This window comes from Sciurus vulgaris (assembly GCF_902686455.1).
Source record: "Sciurus vulgaris genome assembly, chromosome: 16".
NCBI lineage: Eukaryota > Metazoa > Chordata > Mammalia > Rodentia > Sciuridae > Sciurus > Sciurus vulgaris.
This window is the reverse complement of record NC_136477.1, coordinates 9,858,915-9,881,890: the sequence shown is the minus strand read 5'-3', so window position 1 is coordinate 9,881,890 and position 22,976 is coordinate 9,858,915. Positions and strand designations below refer to the sequence as shown.

Below are 22,976 nucleotides of genomic sequence, written 5' to 3'. Positions count from 1 at the left end.
TGTTGAGAAAGTAGACAATTTTATTCAGTGCAGGTGACTCTTGGTTGCTCAAACAATAAAGAAGGTTGTTGGGGGAATGATATGCTCTAATATTAAAATATCAACCTACAAATCACTTTCTTATTTACAAGGAAAAGTCTATATTTAAAATAGAGTGCTCTAATAGTCAATATTTTAAGCAAATATCAAACACTGTATCCCTAACTGAAGGACAATAAATGTACATCTTCCTGATGAAATGTAATTGCAAGTACAAAATATTTTGCAAATGAACTCCGAATTCTCAAAACTAGGAGTTGGCTTACTCCTTACATTCATTGGGTTTCTCTACAGTGAGACAACTTTCCTGTACTTGAAAGAAACTGGAGCAACTGAAGGCTGCATTGGGGTTTTTTTGTTTGTTTTGTTTTGCTTTTTTGTTGTTGTTGTTTTGTTTTGGTACTGGGGCTGGAACCCAGAGGCACTTAACCACTAAGCCACATCCCCAGCCCTTTTTTGTACTTTATTTAGAGACAGGGTCTCACCAAGTTGCTTAAGCCCTTGCTAAGTTGCTGAGGCTGGCTTTGAACTTTTGAGCTTCCTGCTTCAGCCTCCTGAGCTACTGGGATTACAAGTGTGCACCACCATGCCTGGTTTTGTACCACTGTTTACATTCAGCTTTCCACCAGTGTGGAATAACATGTAACTATTAAGGTATATAGAAAACAAACATTCCCACTTTCCTTAAATTTCTATAGTTATTGGGCTTTGTGAGTTCGTAAGTGATTATTGCGACTTGAGGAATATGTAAAGACTTTCCCACATATCTTACATTCATAAGGTTTCTCTCCAGTGTGAGTCCTTTGATGTACAGAAAGATTTGAGTAATGAGCAAAGGCTTTCCCACATTCCTTACATTTATAGGGATGCTCTCCAGTGTGAATTCTTACATGTCTATTTAGGTCTGAAGAAGCAGTATAGGCTTTCCCACATTCTTCACATTTATAGGGTTTCTCTCCAACATGAGTTCTTATATGTTCAATAAGGCAAAAAGATCTAGCAAAGGCTTTACCACAGTCTTTACAAACAAAAGGCTTCTCTCCAGTGTGAGTTCTTATATGTGCAATGAGGCAAGTGGACGTAGTGAAGGCCTTCCCACATTCCTTACATTCATAGGGCTTCTCTCCACTGTGAGATCGTGCATGTTTAGTAAGGCCCGAGGACTGAGTAAAGGCTTTTCCACATTCATTACATTTATAGGGTTTTATTCCTGTGTGAATTTGAATGTGCTTTTTAAGGTATGAAGGATTTCCAAAGGATTTTCTACATTCCTTACATTCATAGGGTTTTTCTTCGGTATGAATTCTTACATGTTTAGTTAGGTATGAAGAAACAGTGAAGGACTTTCCACATTCCTTACATTCATAGGGCTTTTCTTCACTGTGAATTCGTACATGTTGAGAAAGGCCCCAGTACTGAGCGAAAGCTTTCCCACATTCTGAACATTTATAGGGTTTCTCTCCAGTGTGGGTTCGCATGTGTTTACTAAGGTAAGCAGGGTATCTAAAACTCTTCCCACATTCCTTACATCTGTAGGGATTTTTTACATTGAGACTTTCTATATGCACAGCAAGGTTTGTGGAGATAATAAAACTGCTCCCATATTCATTCCATTCACAGAGTTTTTCTTCATTGTGAGTGCCCATAAGGGCCTGAAGGTATGATCGATTCATGAAGGCCTTCCCACAGTCTCCACAATCAAAGGGTTTCTCTTGTGTGCATGTTCTCTCACATACAACATTTGGAGTTGAGCTGAGGGTTTTTCCACATTCATTAAACTCAGTAAGTTTCTCTCCAATAGAAGTTTTCATGTGCAGAGTAAGGAAGTCTTTTCCATACTGATCACATTCATAATTGCTCCCTATATTTTGAGCTCTCATGTGTTTCTTAAAAAATATATGTTCATGACAGGCTTCTTCAGGTTGGTTATAGTCACAGAGTTCACCAACACTGTTGCTTCTTCCCTGTTGATACGTGGATAAATAATGATTAAAGTATATCATTTTAAGGATGGAAATGATTTTCCCACACTGTGCTACATTTATATAGTCCCTTATTTTTGGTGGGGGCATGGTGGTTGGGGATGGAACCCAGGGCCTTGCATATGCTAGGTAAGCACTAATATGGAACTCAGTCTAGCCCTTTTTAATTTTATTTTGAAATAGAGTCTTGCTAAGTTGCCCAGGCTGGCCTGGAACTTACAATCTTCCTGCCTTAGTCACTCAAGCATTGGGATTACAGGTGTGCACCACCATACTCACTTTATCATGTTTTCTTCTAATTGAGCAACAAGAGAATACTGCCAGAATCCTGTGCTATACTCTAATCTTAGACTGTTAAGAAGGATGTATTCTTCTGTACACTATACACCAACAAGTTTCATAAGACATTTGGGGCACTCTTAAATTCATTATATTCAGAGTATCCCTCTGAACATTGCTCCCTCTTGGATGAATGCTACTTCTCTCATGTCTCTCTCTCCTTTGGACAGATTTTCTTTTTCTCTCTTTTTTTGGAGAGGACTATTGGGGATTGAATTTAGGGGCACTCGACCACTGAGCCACATCGCCAGTTCTATTTTTGTGTTTTATTTAGAGACAGGGTCTCACTGAGTTGCTTGGCACCTTGTTTTTGCTGAGGCTGGCTTTGAACTCGTAATCCTCCTGCCTCAATCTCCCAAGCCACTGGGATTACAGGAGTGTACCACTGCACCCAGCTCATTTGGACTGATTCATGAGTACAGAAAATAAGAGACATCCCCTATTAATCTTACCATTTGTATCCCAGTGAAGGTTTGTCCCCTCGAAAACCCTTGCTTAAGCATAGACTCACTGGGACAAAATCTCATTTCACATTCTGAAAATAGACAGAAAAAACAAAATTAACAATTGAAGAAAGAAATGGCCTACTGAAAGAGTTAAAAATGATATGACTGGGTGACAGCTCAGTAGTAAAGTGCTTTACTAGAATGCATGAGGCCCTGGGTTCCATCCCCAGCAAAACACACACACACACACACACACACACACACACACACATACAGAGTTAGGGATGATTTTTTTCTTTTCTTTTCTTTCTTTCTCTATGTGTGTGTGTGTGTGTGTGTGTGTGTGTGTGTGTGTGTGTGTGTGCATGCACCCATTCCTGTTTCAGTACTAGGGATTGAACCCAGGACCTTGTAAGGCCAGGCAAGTACTCTATCACTGAGCTACATCCCCAGGAAGATAGAAATGATTTTTATTTGTTTTCAAATTAAACCTAGCTTAAAAATTGGAAAACTTAAAGTCAGGCCCAATAGCTCATACTTACTCAGGAGGTTAATGCAGGAGGATCAAAGTCATGTGGGCAATTCAGTGAGACCTCTCAAAATAGAATAAAAAGGGGTGGGGATATTGCTTAGTGGTAGAGTGTTGCCTAGAATGTGCAAGGTCCTGGGTATGTACCATCCCCAGCACCACAAAGAAAACAAAACAAAAATTTTAAAACTTAAAAAAATCAAAGTTGGGACACCAGATGCAGTGGCGCATGCCTGTAATCCCAGTGGTTCAGGAGGCTAAGGCAGGAGGATTGCAAGTTCAAGGCTAGTCTCAGCAACTTAGCAAGGCCCTAAGCAACTCAGTGAGATCCTACCTCTAAATAAAATTTAAAAAGAGAGAGAGAGAGAGAGAGAGCTGGGAATATGGCTTGGTGGTTGAGTGCTCCTGAGTTCAATCCTTGGTACCAAAACAAAAAAAAAAAAAACACAAAAAAACAAAGTTGGGAATTTTGACTTGTTCAAAAAATTTTCAAAGCTATGGATGCAAACAATTTTAAATGGCTTTTACAAATTGACTTCTTGGAAATTAAAGTGGATGGCAAACAGGATGAATGTTTGTGTATGTGTTTGGTGGTACTAGGGATTGAACCCAGGGTCTCAAACATACTGAGCTACTCCTTTAATCCCAGGATGAATATTATCAAGTATAGAAAATATTCAAGATCTTGTCAAATAGCATACATCAAAATGATAAAATTCAAGAAGAAATAGAATAGGTTGTTTTGTAAGATTATAAGAAAATCTGAGCAGACAAAAAAATAAATGGAGATGGGAAATTGAAGATATTCTAAGTACTCAGATACATGTCCTCAATCTTCTGAAACCAAATGCATCTTAAACAGTTTCAGTCACACCCACCTTCAAGATCTCCTCTCTGCACTGCCAACAAATCTGCTTCTTCTTCCAACCAAGAGATCAGGCTGGGTTTGATGAGCTGACATCCTGTACATGGGGGAAAATGCACTAATAGAAGAGACTTACGCAAGGATCATAAATCTTCACATAATTCAGGAATGTTGCTTCTAATTAAAGCAGTGAAATTATTTCAGATGGGTTAAAAATGCAAATAGCATCTCTGTGCTCCCAAAAGATTGGTTATACCTAACCTCTGAAACTCAAATTAATGATTATGTATACAAAGTGGTAAAAGTTTTAGTCATTTAGGAAATAAAGTGAAATGAAGAGATCTTTATTCTTATGGGTGAAAAACTATCCCAATTATTCTGAAATAATAATGCATCAGATTCATTTGGAGGGATTATTAAAAACATGCATGAAATCCAGGCGTGGTGTCTCATGCCTGTCATGCCCATGACTCAGGTTGAGGCTGGAAGATCATGAGCTCAAAACCAGCCTCAGCAACTTAGCAAGGCCCTAAGCAACTTAGTGAGACCCTGGGGATGGGTCTCAATGGTTAAGAGCTTCTAGGTTCAATACTTGTGGTTTAAAAAAAAAAAGTACAACAAGGATCTACCTGGAGTTTTGACACAATTTAGTATGTCAAAGGGGACTAGTAACTTACATTTCTAACAAGGTCATCATGATATGTTCATTTTGGACCACATTTTGAGAACTATCACATTAGTTTAAAATGTATTAGAACAGACACTATGCCCCTGTATTTCCCAGCATACTCAGAGTTGACATCACTGATGCTGCAGCACAGCAAGTACAGAACATCCATCTCTTCCCTAAGCTACAAGGAATGATGGCACTCTTACCTAATGATGCCAGGTTCTGGTAGTTCTCCAGCATCACATCTCTGTATAGGTCTCTGTGTGTTTGATCCAATAAAATCCACTCCTCTTGGGTGAAGTCCACAGCCACATCCTCAAAGGTCACCAAGTGCTTAAAAAAAAAAAGTCGCCAAGTCCTAAATCATTACACACACGCCAACCTGAGTAACAAGTACAATAGCAACATCTCCATATGCTTCATAGGCAGTGTGAATGAATAAGCCTTTAGAAGAAGACATTTCCTTCTTCCTTATCATCTGTCAGAGCAAACAAATGTGTACTCAGAACTAGGGATGTCATGATCAATTAGCAATTAATAACTAGGGAGGCTTTCAAGGCAACATCTTGCTAATATGAGGAGCTCCATTCCCTAGGGAAAACTAACTGGGGACTCAGTCTTCAGTGAGGCTCTACTGGCTGGAAGAAGGTGTGGAGAAAAATCTGCCTAAAAGGAAATGTGTCTACGTGTATAGCAGGTATGTGGGACACTGCTTCTGCATACCTGATAATAATTTGTCAGGCAGTCAGTCGACATCCTTGATGTCTCTATCTTTTCTTCATGAAGGTAGATTGGGGCCCTAAAAAGAGCTCCTGGAAAAGAGAGAGAGCATGATAACCCAGAGCTGACCATAATTTGTATACTTGCATGGGTAGAAGGCACTCCATTCTAGAATGAAATTACCATATAATTGCATATCCAATAAAATTCACACACACACAAATTTCTACCATACTGTGCTAGAGTATCTTGAATCACCCAGAGGCAGAAAAAGGATGGTGAGCCACACTGTTCACCAGAAAAAAAAAAAAAAGTCTCATTTTATAGTTCAGAAAGATGTGACTTCCTTTCCCCATGGTGATAAATGTCATGAGGGAGATTATGTGGCATTTCTTTTCAAATACACATGTCAGGGGAGCTGACTTACACAATAACATTCTCTGGCTACCTCAACACCTTCTAAAGGAACTAAGCTGACTCGGGTGACTGCTTTGGCCCAAACCGCTGGACTCTATGTTGTGCCAGGTGGAGCCCAAGTCAGAGTCTCTGAAAAGAAGCATCAACGGGACTGGCCAGGGGCCAGATCAATGGCTGCCACTCTGTGAGTCTGAAGGTTGCCTGAATGAGCCTAGATGCTAAGACCACTTCACGGCAGTGTTCTCTGTAGACATGTAAGTGAAAGCCAATGTAAATGGTACACTCAGTAAGTACCAGGAACACTAATTATCATTTACTGAGGACCAACAGACCTGAATGTGCCCTAGGATTTTTTTATTCATAAGGTTCACTTAATTATAAACTATCAACCCGTCACACTAGATATCACTATTTCTACTTAATGCTGAAGAAACACAGATTCAAACAATACCATTACTTGTTCCAATATCATCTAGTAAGGAAGCAGTGAACTGGACTTCAATGTAGGTAGTTGATCCCTAAGTTGTGATTTCCACAAATTAGTTTAGACTCCCAGTATCCCATTCAGTGTTCACTTGCTACAGGTGTTTCTGATCATTTCATATGAAGTTAGTATGAAGAAAATAATTTTATTTAATTTTAATGAATTATATTTTAAAACTAACATTTCATTCAGTTAATTGAAAACATTTGCAACAACTTGGATATAAATATTTTCTCATGTTAATTTTATATAATTTTTATATATTTTATATAAATTTTTTAATATTTTATATAAAGAAAAATAAAGTATATCTCAATGAAATTTAATGTTATCAGTGAATTTTGAAGACTCATTATGGAAAACGAATGTAATTAAATCCATTTTGTATAAATCACATACTGAAATAATATTTTTGACATATGGGGTAAAATAATTATTACTAATTATTTCATTTCTACCTTTTTAGTTGACTGTGGGTACTAAGAAGTTTTTCCCATGTAGTTTTTTTTTTCCATGCCCATTACATTGTACTATACAGCATTAATTCAGTCCACTCCTGGGCATTCTAAGGAGTAGGATAATGATCTCTATCATTTGATTGACAACTTTGAGCTTCTCTTATTGGAGCAGCTTGGATCTCTGGGCTCCTTTAAGATTTTAGCTATAGCCTATTGCTTCATTCTTTCAACAAATAATTAAGAAATTCTGTCCCCAGGCCAGGAACTGTAGAGAGAACAAGGAATTATCCAGAAAATGTCCTAGGCCATAAAATTCAACATCCCTAAGGCAGAAATTGGAAGGGACCAACCTTACTACAGTGGTGCCAATTGTTCCCCTAAACAGACTGTTGGTGTGAATGCTTGGCATTGAGAAACTGCTAAATTTTAAACATTTGTGATTCAATCAGGTAGAATAAGAGCCTGAAACTTGGAATGGAGACATGTTATTGGACCCTGAAGAAGGTCAATCTTAACCCCCCAAGACAGTCTGGGCCCCAGTAACCAGGAAGTAGGTTGTCCTTGGTATCTAAAGAGGCAACCTACTCTCAAGGAAAATCCTGTGATAATCCCAACTGGGCCTGAGATCTTGGAAAGAAATGTACATTCTCAAGATCTGCCATGATCTGCTGTTGTCACTAAAGTAATAACCAATAAAATCCAGGGATGTAGGTATACAATATAATGCAAGAACAAAAGCTCATGCAACAAAATAATTCCCAGTCTGGAAATATGTATCAGAGGAAAAACCACAAAACAAGTATGAGAATGGATACTAAGGATGTCAAGACCAGGGACAGTAGAGGGTGAAACTATCTTAGACAGGCATTCTATATATCACATATTAGCTAACAGTTAAACAATATTTAGTTAGATGATAAACCTGGACTCAATGGTGATCTAACAGTTAGTGAGGCTGATAATGCAAGAGATTTCCTGGCATAATGAAAAGGAAGGAATCCTAGAAATAAAGGAAGATTGTACTGAATTTGTATATGATTTGCACGGCTCCCCTTCTTCAACCTACGTTAAGGATCCAGAAAACATTCTCTTCATGAAGGTAGTAAAAAAAAATAGGTCAGTGAATGGAGACCCTCCATGCCTGAAAAACTCTGTGGTTATACTGTGCCAGACCATCATTGAGATGAATTCCTTGTTTAGAATAAGAACGACCAGAAACCAGAGCAGCGGAAACCAAGTGTCACTTAACCATCTATAAACCTGAGGTCACACCAACTGTCTTTCTGCTTGCTATACTTCTGTTGCCACCACAATCTGCACACTCACAAAATAGTTCATAAGTAGTCACAGCATTCACAGTAGTACTGGGTCTACTTGAGGAAAATGTTTCAATGTAAAGAAGTGCAACAAAAGGAGCATGTTCCTACAATGAACCATCTTACTACGCCCACCACCACTCAGAAATAGTTAGACATCCCTTCAGGAGATCAGAGGTATAGGATGGGTAGGAGGTTGAATCCCAGCTATCCACTCAAAGAGATTCTGACACCGTGTTTGTGAATACAAATAATTGCTGAGATTGATAATTAACATAAGAGGATTTTTATGGAGAATTTATCAATGTTCAACCTGATTCTGATGAACTCCTTGAATTGGTTTCCAATTCGTGAAATGAAAACACTTTCATATGTTCTTCTATTTTCTCTTGATTTACCGCATTGAAATAAATATCACTTAGTTTTCCTGTCACTTACATATTGAAGAATAGATTCTTTCTTTGGCTTTTTCCCCCAGCAATAGAAAAGAAGTCTTCAAGGGAGAAACCCTTGAAGAACTTTCCTTGGTCTCCCTTAGAAATGAACTCAGTCACCAAGTGTGGTGGCATATGCCTGTAATCCCCAGCTCATGAGACTGAGGCGCGAGGGTCATGAGTTCAAAGCCAGCCTCAGCAACTTAGTGAGGGCCTAAGCAACTCAATGAGACCCTATCTCTAAATAAAATACAAATAAGGGGATGTGGCTCAGTGATTAAGTGCCCCTGAGTTCAATACCTGGAATTAAAAAAAAAAAAAAGAAAAGAAAAAGAAAAAGAACTGAATTCAGTCAACTCATAGGACACTTTCCCAACCTGGTACTCCCTTCCCTTTCATCATTACCTTTTCTTTTTGGTCTCTGCTTAAAAATTCCTCTCTGTTCTTACCTTTACTTATTGCCTTGTAAAGACAGAGAAAAATCACACTGACCTCTACTGTACTTCCAGAACATTCAATCAATTTGGACTTTATTTATATACTATACTTATTTGCTTAGTTAGATGACAGTCTACTCCACTAGTTTACAAGTTCCCTGAGAATAGCTCTAGGTTGAATTTTTTTCACTATCTTTGATCAAGTGCTCAAGAATTCATTAAGCATGCCATAGCCTACAGTAAATAAAGAAAGAGATGAAGAAATGACTAGGTTTTAGCAATCTTAACTCGGTTAAAACTCTTGAATGGGCTGGCCTAGGTGCCTCTATGTGCAGCCTGCAGGAGGCTCAGTGAGCACAAATTTGTCAGTATTCTTAAATCACTTGGCTCTGAGGAAGGCTCTGCCAGAAGAAAGATCCTTCCTTAGGAATCAATAGCTCAGGGTCCTCCATCACATTCAGAATTATCCTGAGACCTATAAATTTCTTTCCCCAAAACAAGGCAGAAGGCCAAAGAGAAAACCCTAAGATGAGGGAGGAAAGAAGGCTAGGAGGGAGCCCTGCCAAGGCCTTAATCTTCAGCCCAGATGTTGCTGTGGGCAGAGGTTGTGTGCAAACCTAGACACTCAGTCTGTCTTACTGAGAAGAGGACTCTGTGTGGTTCCCAGTATCCAGCAGTAATTTCCCTTTTGAGCTGAATAGCTCTTACCATCTTACCAAGGGCAGAGGCATACGAAAGACCATCTCCCCTGATCTTTGCTACCCTTCCTTCATCACAGGGTTGCCACCCTCATCATATAGCTGAGAAAGAAACTGAGGCATGCAGTATCAAGTGGTTTGTCCAAGGTCCCTAAACCAGTAATTGGGAAGCCAGATTCTAAGCTGCCGTCTTTACTATTACAATAAAAGTGGGTTGCTGGGCATGGTGATGTACGCCTGAAATCCCAGCAACTAGGAAGAATGAGGCAGGAGGATCGCAAGCTCAAGGCCAGCCTCAGAAACTTAGCGAGGTCCTAAGTAATTAAGTGAGATGTTATCTCAATATAAAAAAATATTTGTAAAATGGCTGGGGATGTGGCTCAGTGGTTAAGTGCCACGGGTTCAATCACAGGTACTGCCCTCACCTCCCCCTCATGAAAGGAACAACTTCTTGTCTACCTATATCATATATACTTATATTCCTCGACTCTGTCCAGAACCATGCCTTGAGAATGCAAGGTTGTTTCTCTAGCCAAAGCAGAGAGCTGGCCAGGATCTCAAGCATAGCTCTCAGAACCCTCTCTAAAGAAAGATCCACATTCTCCTCCCCTCCCTCCTCCCCTGCAGATGAAGACCCACCTTGTCTGTGAGCCTGAGGGAGAAGAGCAACCTGAAGCATCTTCCCTGGCAACACATCCTTTGGGCGAGTCTTAGGGGTAATAGAGGATTTTTCCTCTCAGAATTCTGGCTTGGCAACAGTAGGCTCCTCATGAAGATAGGCCACCAAGTCTGCTGAGGTTCCAAGGGGAACCCTGAAGAAGTTCACACACATGCAAAGGAAGCTGAGTGGGGAGAGGGAAACACAGCAAGCAGCCCATGGGCCGTCCAGAAAATCTGCTTGCCTTGATCAGATGTTAACAGTGAGATTCAGAGAATGGAAGAAGGGGCAATGGAATATGATAGTATCTTCCAGGTCACTCAAGAAGCCTGAACATGAGGATTTTGCAACAATAGGACATCCTAGCTCTCTGACCTTGAACTGGGAGCAGCAAGGATGGAGTGAATTGACAGATACTCTTTGGAAACTGTCCAGTTCATCCAGAATGTGGATTTGAGAGGTCCAAACAGCAGGCTATGAATCCAGGACAGAAAGATGCCACTGCAACACATCATAGCAGAGCTTCAGACCTGGGTTCCAAGACCACAATGAGGGCTTGGGTACTTCCTATTCCTAGAAACCTGGAGTTGCATGGCTTTTGTCTAGAACCCTACATGGAAAAATGAGACAAGGTAGTAGAGGAAGGGGAAAGAAAAATGACTCATGTGTGCACATTATAAGAATCCTCACTCTTCCGTCTGGATAAAATTTAATAAAGTTTTTAATTTAAAAAATATTTTAATCTAGAAAAATGAATGAAATCATTTTGATCAAAACCACTTTGATCACAACATTGATCAAAGTCTATGTTACCACAATCATATTTTAAAGTTATTCTGGGGCTGGGGAGATAGCTCAGTTGGCAGAGTGCTTGCCTTGCAAGTACAAGGTCCTGAGTTCAATCCCCAGCACCGCAAATAAAAAAAAAAAATGATTCTGAGAGAGAGACACATACAGAGACACACATAGATACAGAGACACACATAGACACTAGACAAAGTCCCTAAGGGCGCACCCTCAGTGTCTTACTTAGTCTAATCATGCTCCACCTCCCTTCAGTTACCTTCAGTTACCTTTCAAATTATTAATATAGCAAATGGATTAATCCACTGGTGAGGATTGTGCCCTCATGGTCTAATTGTTTTATAAAAGCCTTACCTCTGAATAAATACGGTATTACCTTCAACACATGAAGTTTTAGGGGACACCAGATTCAAACTCTAACAAAGATTTCCCTACAGGCATGGGAGTATAGGGGTGTACATTTTGACAGAGAGCAAAGAGTTTACTAGGATGACAGACCAAGTAGCAAGCTCAGGAACAAGATAAGAGAATCTAAATGAAAGAAGAGTCAAATACAGTTGTGTGTGCCTGTAATCCCAGCAACTCAGGAGGCTGAGGCAGGAGGACTGCAAGTTCAAGGCCAGTCCAGGTAACTCTTCAGGACCCTGTCTCAAGATTTTAAAAAGGACTGGGGATGTAGCTCAGTGATAAAGTACCTTTGGGTTTAACTCCCAGTATCTAAATAAATAAATAAATAAGTAAATAAAAGCAAAAATGTCTCATGTCCAATTTGTGCCTTTGGAGAGACTGTACATTCACAACCCCAAGGTGAAAGTTTTACTAAATTAAGGGAGTATCTCTGATAAAGGGAGTGAAATCTTCCTCAACGGCAAGATATTAGGGAATGAAGTAATTCCTCTAAAATGATATTGTCACCAACTGTGAAATTCTGGGACAGGTTGACATTGTGTGAGATAACAGAGTGTGGGGTTCTTTCCCTGTTTATACCCACATAGATTGATGTGTGTATCAATTTTCATCATGTTTGGGAGAAACAATGGCTTATGTGGTGAGTATATGAACCTCTACATTGTAAACCAATTGAAGTACTTATACAAATATAATAAGACTGCTGGTGCAGTGCCTTGGGAGGCTGAGACAGGAGGATCTTGAGTTCAAAGTCAGCCTTAGCAAAAGCGAGTTGCTAAGCAACTCAGTGAGACCCTGTCTCTAAATAAAATACAAACTAGGGCTGGGGATGTGGCTCAGTGGTTGAGTGCCCCTGAGTTCCATCCCTGGTAAAAAAAAAAAGTACATATAACTATGTGAATATAAATAAATGTAATTATATATATTTTTATATAAAATTTATATGTATATACATATAAATATATAATATAAATATATATATATATAAAACCAACAGACAACGGAACAGTGTGCAGTTGTACCTGACAGGGTTTTTGGATTTTATTTTTGATACTAGGGATTGAACCCAGGGGTGCTTAACTACTAAGCCACATCCCCAGCCCTTTAAAAATTTTTTTTGTTGTTGATGGACCTTTTATTTATTTATATGCTATGCTGATGAGACTGAAACCCAGTGCCTCAGGCATGCTAGGAAAGCACTCCACCACTGAGCCGCAACCTCAGCCTGCCCCAGTCCTTTTTTATATTTTATTTAGAGACAGGGTGTTGCTGAGTTGTTTAGGTCCTCGTTAAGTTGTTGAGGTTGGCTTTGAACATGAGATCCTCCTACCTCAGCTGCTGGGATTACAGGCATGCACATTGTGCCCAGCTGGGTTTTTGGATTTTAGAAAGCTTAGGCTCCAAAAGGTCCCATATTTGAAAAGCAGCTACCTGGCCCATGGGACAACTTATAGACACAGTTCCCAGGAAAGTATACACCCTTGATCTGGCCTCCAGCCTCTATGGGATGCATAGAAACCTATTTAGAGGTCCATTTGCTGAACTGGAATTTTAAAAGTTGTTTGAAGACTTGTTATGTCTGTCAGTTAAATTGGCCATCTGGGATTTGTGAGGGATATGAAAATTTTTTTGAGTACCATTTCCAAAAACCTAATATGCATTTTGTTTTTAAAATTTGTTTTTAATTAAAAATTTTTTTTTAGTTGTAGGTGGACACAATACCTTTGTTTTATTTTTATGTGATGCTGAGGATGGAATCCAGAGCCTCACGCATGCTAGGCGAGCACTCTACCACTGAGCCACAACCCCAGCCCTCATGTATTTTGATAAACGAAATGTGTACTGTGGTTGCTATTAACAGCACATGTAACTCCGAAGGCAATAAGTGCTCCAATAAGAGTTTGCATCTTGGCCATCATACAGGTGGAGGTGGAGGTGTGTGTGTGTGTTTGAGTGCTGTGGAATCTAGGGCCTTGCACATGCTAGGAAAGTGCTCTACCACTGAGCTACACCCCCAGTCTCCTGACCATACATAATTTTTATTTATCTTTTGGAATCTGTGAGATGAGATTCTTAGAGTTCTTTATCCTGAAAAGAACAATTTTCTTGGGGGGTGGGTTGGAGAGGGATACCAGGGATTGAATCCAGGGGCTCTTTACCACTGAGCCATATCCCTAGCCTGTTTTTACTTTTCATTTAGAGCCAGGGTCTTGCTGAGTTGCTTAGTGCCTCGCCAAGTTGCTGAGGCTGGTGTTAGAACTTGCAATCCTCCTGTCTCAGCCTTTCAAGCTGCTTGGATTATAGGCATGCACCATTGTATCCAGCCTGAAGAGGACAATTTTTAGGCAATGACCAATATCATAATTGTAAAGTGGGTATTTATTGGCCAGAGCCTCCAGAGAAGTGGTTTGTGATTTTTGGGAGGTGGGTGGGGAGGTGTTGTTTTTTAATGGTAACATTCTGGCCAGCTTGTAGGATATTGCTTCCACGAACAAAAGTATAATCAGCAATTGGGGGATTAAGGATGTGGTTCAGTAATAGTGTGTTTATCAAGTATGCATGAGGCCCTGTGTTCGATCCCCAGCACAGAAAAAAAATTTTTAAAAATCTGCAGTTGGGTAGGGAGGATAATGGCTCAAGCTCTGTGAGAACCTCAGCTTCTATGGCATTCCATTAAGGAGCCAGCAACTGTGGATATTAAGACACATAGCAAGAGGCCAACAGTGGCAGTTTCTTCCATCATAAATCCCTGAGCAACTAAAGGCCATCATAGGTGATCCAGAGATACCAGGAGGGATGACAAGAAGTTGCCCAGACCTTTATCATGATGGAGTGTCTAACGGCACTAATGGGAATATAAGATAATTTTAATCTGAACAGATTTTAGAGACAGTTGAATTTAATTTAACCAGATTTTTTAGGGAGCCCTATTTATGGTGTATATTTAAGTAGCACCAAATGAGATTAAGAACAATTTATAAACGAGGAATGTGTTGCCACCATAATTCAAAAAAGGATAAAAAGATGTACCTGTATGCATTTAATGGGTGTGTCCAATATATGTCCTTGGGAAGAGGATGTCACTCATGTAATACCAGACCTGTGTTCCTGGAGAAAGGTGTATATAATTATGATCTTGTTTGTAAGACTATGTGTGACAGGGCTACTGAGGTTTCCCATGGCAGTTTGGAAAATGTGTATTATGTTTCCTCAGAGGTGAAGGTAAACTGCAGCTGAGAACTTACTGAAACAGACACTGCTGGGAGCACTGGCACACACCTGTAATTCCAGCAGCTCAGGAGTCTGAGGTAGGAAGATAGCGAGTTCAAAGCCAGCCTCAGCAACTTAGCTAGGTCCTAAGCAACTTAACAAGACCCTATCTCTAAATAAAATATGAAAAAGGGCCAGGATGTTACTCAGTGGTTAAGTAACCCTGGGTTCAATCCCTGGTACTAAAAACAAAAACAAAAACACTGACCAGAATATGTTGGCTAAATCTATAAGAGCAAAACATTTACAGGTTATTGATTAGGATCTGACGTTTAATACTGCTACATATTGGGTACAGAGATCATAATGGATGGAACCACAGCACTGAGGTTATAGTAATCTGCTATTAAGAAGCATTTATAAACCTAGTTAACCTATTTTCAGGTTTAAGAACAGACAAGGGCTGGGGAGATAGTTCAGTTGGTAGAGTGCTTGCCTTGCAAGTACAAGGCTCTGGGTTCAATCCCCCAAGAACAGACAAAATTGAACTGATTTGCAACTTAGTGGTACAGCAAGCACTTGCCTAGCATGGGTTCAATCCCCAGCACTGGGGGGAAAACAGGCAAATGGAGTCTTTATTCTATTATTATTATTATTATTACAGTACTAGGGAATGAATCCAGGGTTGCTCTACCACTGAGCTATATATCCAGTTCCTTTTATTTTTTATTTTGAGACAGGGTCTCACTAAATTCCCCAGGGTGGTCTCAAACTTGTGATTCTCCTGCCGTAGCCTTCCATGTTGCTTGGGTTACAGGAATACACCATCTCACAAGCCTTGGTCTCTCCATTTAAAAACTCCATTTTGGCCAGGTACGGTGGTGCACGCCTGTAATCCCAGTGGCTTAAATGGCTGAGGCAGGAGGATTGTGAGTTCAAAGTCAGCTTAAGCAAAAGTGAGGCACTAATCAACTCAGTGAGACCCTGTTTCTAAACAAAATAGAAAATAGTGCTAGAGATGTGGCTCAGTGATTGAGTCCCCTGAGTTAAATCCCCAGTGCTCCCACCAAAATAAATGAATAAATAAATAAATACTCCATTTTGGCTGGGCATGATGGTGCATGCCTGTAATTCCAGGGTCCTGGAAAGCTGAGGCAGGAGGATGGCAAGTTTGAGGCCAGGCAACTTAGTGACACCCTGTCTAAAAATAAATAAAAAAATAAATAATAAAGGGCTGAGAATGTAACTCAGTGGTAGAGTGCCCCTGCATTCAATTTCTAGTACTGAAAAAAACAAAAACAAAAAAGTCACAAAACAAACAAAAGAAACCAACATTCATACTTTCTCCTATTTTCTTTTTGTTGATGTAGCATTTTAACATACAGTACTAATTTTTTTCCTGTTAGTTATGAATTGGAAATCACACTCCTCCTTTAGCTCTTTTCCCAAAAAAATAGCACGAGTGTGAAACCTGCCAATTGTACTTGATGTACTCCTTTCACCCTAGAAATCTCAAGAGTCAATTTATAGTATGCTTCCTTTACCTGTTATTCCATTCCTCTTCAGCATGACTAATTCCCATCATGTGTATAGTTGTTTTGCTCTGTTTACTTAGCACTCTCTCCTTACTTTCACCAACTGCCATACAAAGACAAAACAAAATAATATTGTCCTTTACTTCCAAAACCCTCGCCGATTTGTAATAGTATATTTATTTCCTTGGTTAAATGCTTGCCTCCTCCTCTGGTTTATAATTTCCTAAGAACAGTTCTTGGTTGAATTTTTTCATTTTCCCTTATTTAACCATCCACACACTATGCATGAAAAGTGCATGAAGAGATGAAAGAATAACAAGATTTTGGCAATTTCACCTTCTTTAAAACTTGCAAATAGGCTGGGTAAAGTGGTGCACGCCTGTAATCATAGCGACCTGGAAGGCTGAGGCAAGAGGATGGCAAGTTTGAGGCCAGTCTTAACAACTTCGAGAGGCCTTAAGCAATTTAGTGAAACCCTGTCTCTAAATTAAAAATAAAAAAGGTTGGGATATGGTTCAATGTTAAAGCAGCTCTGGGTTCAATCCTCAGTACAGAAAAGAGAAGAGAAGAGAAGAGAAGAGAAGAGAAGAGAAGAGAAGAGAAGAGAAGAGAAGAGAAGAGAAAGGAAATGCAAACAGCCAGTTGCAGTGGTGCGCACCAGCAGTTATTTGGGAGGCTGAGGTAGGAATATCACTTGAGCCCAGCCTATGCCACACTACAAGACCCCATCTCAAATAAAAAACAAAACAAAACAACTTTGCAAATCATTTTATTTATTTTCTGTTCTGTAACAATCACCTAAGTATAGTTACTACAATCATGTTTAAAACTTACTCATCTTAAGCTGCTATTTTGACTCTATACCTTCATTCTTACATTTCCTGAACTCCATTCTCAAACTAGGAAGTTCGTGGATCCATTATAGTCGATATAAATTCAAATCACTTTCATGCTTAAAACATTTCATAAGGTCCCATGGCCTCACAATATAACCCAGTCATTTTTCTGGTCCTACCTCACTCCAGTCCTCTCCCACCACTCTCCCTCTTTCTGCTCAGCTTTAGCCAACTCCCTTTCCTCAATTCAGGAAATGTACGAGGCTCTCAACTACTCTGGGACTTTGCTCATGAAGTTTTCATCTCCTGAAATCTTTCTTACTCTACACCTCCTCATTCTAGCTCAATGATCTAACTATCAAATCCTACTCATGTCTTACTCTCAATGTAAGTATCAATCCCACTCAATATGCCTTCCCCTTTTACCAATTCTTGGTGTTCAAATTATCTGTATGCCTAAGGATTTCTGAAAGAAAAAAAGGTGGGGAAAAGTATTTACTTAACAACCCTGTTGAAGGTAAATTCGATTGCGCAGAGCTGTGGGTTGGAGAGGAAATCCAGCGGTAAAGTGCTTGCCAGCATTCACAAGGGCCTGGGTTCCATCCTAAGCACACAAAAGAAAAAAACGGGGGGAGGGGGAGGAGGGCGGGGTACAGCGTAATAAAACCTCCATCCTTTCTCCTGTAGGTCTTGGTTTTGAAGCTCTGTGGGAAGGCACAGACCCAGAAACTTCAGATAAAGAGAACGGCTGAGTATTCTTTAGCTTTCTTTAGCAGAAAGACTCGCGGTCTATAAATGCTTATGGTAGTCACACAACAGCGCCTAAGAAAGTATCTGTATTTAACTACCTTAACACAGTGTGGCAAAAATAAATACAAGGCTAGCAAAGACAAAGTCAAATTCTCATATGAAACATTTGTTTGCATAAGAAAAGGAAGATTGTCCCCCCAACTCCTTTCACCCAGGGCTCACCAGAACGTGTAGGAATCGCTAGGTCCTTGGGGATGGAGGACGCGGGGCCAGAATCTATGATTCGATAGGAGAAAAAATTTTTTTTCCTTCTGGAAAAAAAGGGTTCTCTGGAGTCTTCTGAAGAGGGCAGCCCAGTGCACGCGGTCACCGACAACGCAGGTCACTCTCCGACCCGGCTCCTCCCGGGACCAGCCACCTGACGGCTCTCGGACCTGGCCGCGCCGGGAGGACTCGCGGCCCCGGCGGCAGGAGAGGAGCGGGCGAGGCCTTTCCACCAAGGCTCCTCCGAGGCCGGGGTCAGACCTGTCTTTTGTGGCCTCACTCCTACACCCGGACACTCCGTTTCACGCGAGCATCTCAAAGAAAGGACAGATCGACGACCACCCAGGCTGAGCAGCTTTGACAAGCGCCGTCGGCGGCGGAAGAGGGGCACGTCTTACGACGTCACTTCCGCTCCAGTCGCAGCGGGCCGGGCGGGGTCCCGCCGCGGGAAACCTCTCTTCCGCGAACAGGCCTGTTCGGCCTTAGGGCTAGACAGAAACAGACCCAGGGCCCGCGGGCTAACTGCGAACCAGAGCTCTGGGCCGGTGCGGCCGGGGAGGGTGGGGGACCCGGCCCTGCCAGCGCGGCCGCGGGGTGGATGAAAGGGCAGGGCTGGGGGCGGGACGCTCACCACCGAGGCCCCTGGAAGTTCCCGCGTCCTGTCACCTATCCTCTGACCTACACAGCAGCCAAGAGACTTACACGCTGGCATAGAAGCACAGCGGGTCGCACAGTGATTCACAGGTGAAACGGTGACAACTAAACCCACGGAGCTGAGGCACCAGCCACACTGGAGCAGACGCCGAGAAAGGCACACGTGAACAGGACCGACCTTTTGATACAGATAGGAAACCCTCGGATTTTCGTGATAGATTAAGGACAGATGCAAATTATTTTCCTTTGTCTCTTGCTGTTCTTATAATTTATTTTTTTTGGGGGGGGGGTATGGATACTGGGGATTGAACCCAGGTCCTCACTCACTCTACCAGTGAGCTACACCCACAGTTTTTTGTCTTTATTGTTATTATTATTGTGTTTATTATATTTGGTACTGGGAATTGTATCCAGTAGTGCTTTACCAATGAGCTACATCCTCAAACCCTTTCAATTTTTTGAGACAGGATCTCACTAAGTTGCCGAGGTTGGTCTATAACTCGGCCTCAGGAGTAGCTAGGATTACAATCCTGCACCACCATGATCGGCTATGATTTTTTTTTAAGCAATATGTTTTGGAAAAGAAATTGGCATTTTCCACTAAATTTGGTGGGGTTCTTTTTTTTTTTTTTTTGGAACTGGGAATCGAACCCAGGGCGATGCGAATTCGAGGCAAATGATTTAACCCTAAGCTACATTCCAGTCCTTTCCACTGACTTTGAATTTGTGCGACCCATATGACAAAACTCATGTTCATTAAGAGAAATGTAAAAGATTATTCATAGGAACTTGATTTGACAATATCTTGAAGTAGAAAAAAATCCAAATTCCCCTTAACAGAAAAAAGGAAAAACTCTATTATCCTCATTTATTGAAATACTCCAAGAAAGTCAATAATTTACAGATTGTAGTAGCTATGGTTGCCACAAATCTAGTGGTTTAAAATAACACCAGGTAGGCTGGGGATGTGGCTGTGGGGTAGAGTAGTTGCTTAGCATACTTGAGGCCTTGAGTGCAATCCCCAGTACTGGTTTAGCCAGGTTCTCTGCCCAGGATGTCATAATGCTAAAATCACATTTGGCCAGGCTGTAGTCCCATCTTTTTAAAATTTTTGTTGTGCCAGTGATTGATTCCAGGACCTCATGCATGCCAGGCTACCACTGAGCTATACCCCCCTACCCCGTCCTCTATGTTCGTCTTAAGAACATAGGTGAAGGGTGTCCTTCTAATTTCCCTCACGTTATTGGCAATTTATTTCTGTGTGGCTGTAGAATTCTTGACTGCTTATTTCATCAAAGCTAACAACAGAAACTGGGCGCGGTAGGGTGTGTCTAAATCCAGCTACCTGCTTCTCATAAGGCTGAGGATCTTCACTTGGACACCAGCCTGGGCAATTTAGTGAGACGCAGGCCAAAAAAAGAAGAAGCAGCAGCAGCTAGCAACAGAGAACAGAGAAAGTGTTTTGTTCCTGAGTCTCTGATTTGCTACATCCTTTAGGTTAGGTCAGGCCATCTCCAGGGTAGTCTCCCATTTGTTAATTATTGTCCACTGACTAGGGACATTAATTTCATCTGAAAAAGTCCTTAGTCATTGCCACAATTTTAGCTGTGATAACCCATCACATTAATATATTTTTTTCTTTTTTGGGAGGGGGACTTTACCAACTGAACTACATCCCCAGACCTTTTTATTTTTTATTTTGAGACAGGGTCTCACTAAGTTGCTGAGGCTGGCCTTGAACTTTCGATCCGCCTACCTCAGCCTCTCAAGTTGCTGGGATTATAGATAAAAGCCACCATGCCGGGTTCCAAATCATTCTTTTAAAAAAAAAAAAAAAAAGGTGTTGGGGAGAGGTGCTGTGTGCTGTGGTAAATGCCTATAATTCTAGCTACTCAGGAAGTTGAGGGAAGAGAGAAGAGAGTCACAAGTTCCAGGCTGGTCTGGGCAGCTTAGGAAGGCCCTGTCTCAAAATAAAACAAAAAGGGCTGGGCTTTGGCTCAGTGGTATAGTCCTTGTCTAGCATGCACAAGAGCCCTGGGTTTGACCACCAGTGCTTGATGAAAGGAAAAGAAAAGGTAAAGACAAAACAGAAGAAAGGTACTAATTATCCGTGTGTGTGTGTGTGTACGTGTACTGGGGAGCAAACCCAGGACCTTGAGCATGCTAGGCAAGGGCTATACCATTAAGCTACATCCACCACTGTCTTTTACTTTATTATTCTATTTATTTATTATTTTGCAGTGCTAGGGATCAAAGCTGGGAAACTCTTGCATGTTAAGCAAGTACCCTACCCACTAAGCCATACCTCCATCCTAGGGACTAATTATCTTGAGGCTATTATCTAGAGGTAATTTCTCTCTCTCTCTCTCTCTCTCTCTCTCTCTTAGTTGTAGGTGGACATAATATCTTTATTTTATTTATTTATTTTTATGTGGTGCTGAGGATCCAACCCGGTACCTCACGTGGTAGGCAAGTGCTCTACCACTGAGCCACAACCACAGCCCTAGGTAATAGGCTCTTATTTTTCCATCTTTCCCTCTTATAAAAGAGAGAGAGTTGGTCATGGTGGTGCAAATTTGTAATCTCAGTGACTGGGGAGGGTGAGACAGGAAGATGGCAAATTCAAGGCCAACCTCAGGAATTTAGTGAATGCTCTAAGCAATTCAGGGAGAACCTGTCTCAAAATAAAAAATGAAAAGGGCTGGGGATATAGCTCAGTGGTAATGTGCCCCTGGGTTAAATCCTTAGTACCAAAAATATATAAATAATAAAATAGGCAGATACTAAGAACTGTGGCTTCACCTGGGCATGGTAGTACATGCTTGTAATCTCGGCAACTCAGGAGGCTGAGGCAGGACGATCTCAAGTTCAGGCTGACCTGGGCAATTTAGGGAAACTCTGTCTCACACACACAAAAAAATATTTTGAAAGGGATGAGAATCTAGCTTAGTGGCAGAGTACTAAGCTAGCATGCACAGGGCCCTGGGCTCAATCCCCAGTACTACACACACAAAACAACAACAAAACAAGACAAAAACCCCCCATACCAAAACAAATGATCTTGATAAAATGGGATCCCTTAATCCCCCATTTAAGGTAGTTAATATGGACCAATGTAAGTTAAAATAGGGTCTCCAAATAGTAAAATTTATTATGTAGTATATACAAACCCTATTTGATAAATGGGTAGTTATCCCCACTATTCTTCATTCTATAGCCTCATTTTTCTTGCTGTTAAAAAAGAAATAAGAGCTGGTGGTGGTGGCACATCCCAGTGGCTCAGGAGGCTGAGGCAGGAGGATAGAGAGCTCAAAGCCAGCATAAGCAAAAAGTGAGGTATTAAGCAATTCAGTGAGACCCTGTCTCAAAATAAAAATAAAAAATAGGGCTGGGGGTGTGGCTCAGTGTTGGAGTGTCCTGAGTTCAATCCCTGATACCCCCCTACCCCCCAAAAAGTGAGAAATGCTCCCTTACAGTTGTTGGGGCTGTCCGAAGTGACTGAACAACCTTAATGCTGTAGTCTTGTCCTTGAAGGTCCTATGTGCAATGCCCAGTATTGTTGTTAGTGAGTCTATTCAATCAACAACTGGTAAATTATTTGCACTTATAGATTGGCTGACATTTTCTATTCAGTGGCTATTTCAGTAGCCTCTGCAACATTTTTTTCCCCCTTCTAAAGGACACATACATTTTTCAGGTCACCATGAGGTGCCTCAACAGCTTTGTCATCACAATCTTTGCAGACATGATTGTTTTCATTTCTTTTTGCAATAACTTAGCAACCTCCCAAACCCTTTTTACTTTTAATTTTGAGACAGGATTGCACTAAGTTTCTGAGGCTGGTCTTGAGCTTGCCATCCTCCTGTCTCAGACTCCCGAGTGGCTGGGATTACAGAGGTGGGCCCCGGCGCAGACAAAATCTTGATGATATCCGCCTTGCTACAGGAACATTAAATTAACAACGTCCTCCTCCAAAGAGATCGACACTTATTAAGGACGAATAAATCCAAAATTTGTTTAGGT

The 22,976-nt window shown here is 41.0% G+C and overlaps 1 protein-coding gene across 2 annotated transcripts in view; it reads right to left on the bottom strand.

Moving 5' to 3' along the window:
- The window catches only part of LOC306646090 (uncharacterized protein), a 23,403-nt gene continuing 427 nt past the window's right edge, over positions 1-22,976 (bottom strand). The window contains exons 2-7 of one of the 2 annotated variants that reach the window (XM_079114546.1): positions 10,474-10,646; positions 5,594-5,682; positions 5,077-5,203; positions 4,214-4,297; positions 2,813-2,895; positions 1-2,003 (exon numbers count right to left, since the gene is read on the bottom strand). In XM_079114546.1, coding sequence (XP_078970672.1) covers positions 738-2,003; positions 2,813-2,895; positions 4,214-4,297; positions 5,077-5,203; positions 5,594-5,682; positions 10,474-10,513 — 1,689 coding nt within the window. In that variant the 5' untranslated portion in view covers positions 10,514-10,646 and the 3' untranslated portion in view covers positions 1-737. The remainder of the gene's footprint in view (positions 2,004-2,812; positions 2,896-4,213; positions 4,298-5,076; positions 5,204-5,593; positions 5,683-10,473; positions 10,647-22,976) is intronic. The other variant, XM_079114547.1, reaches the window with a different exon arrangement.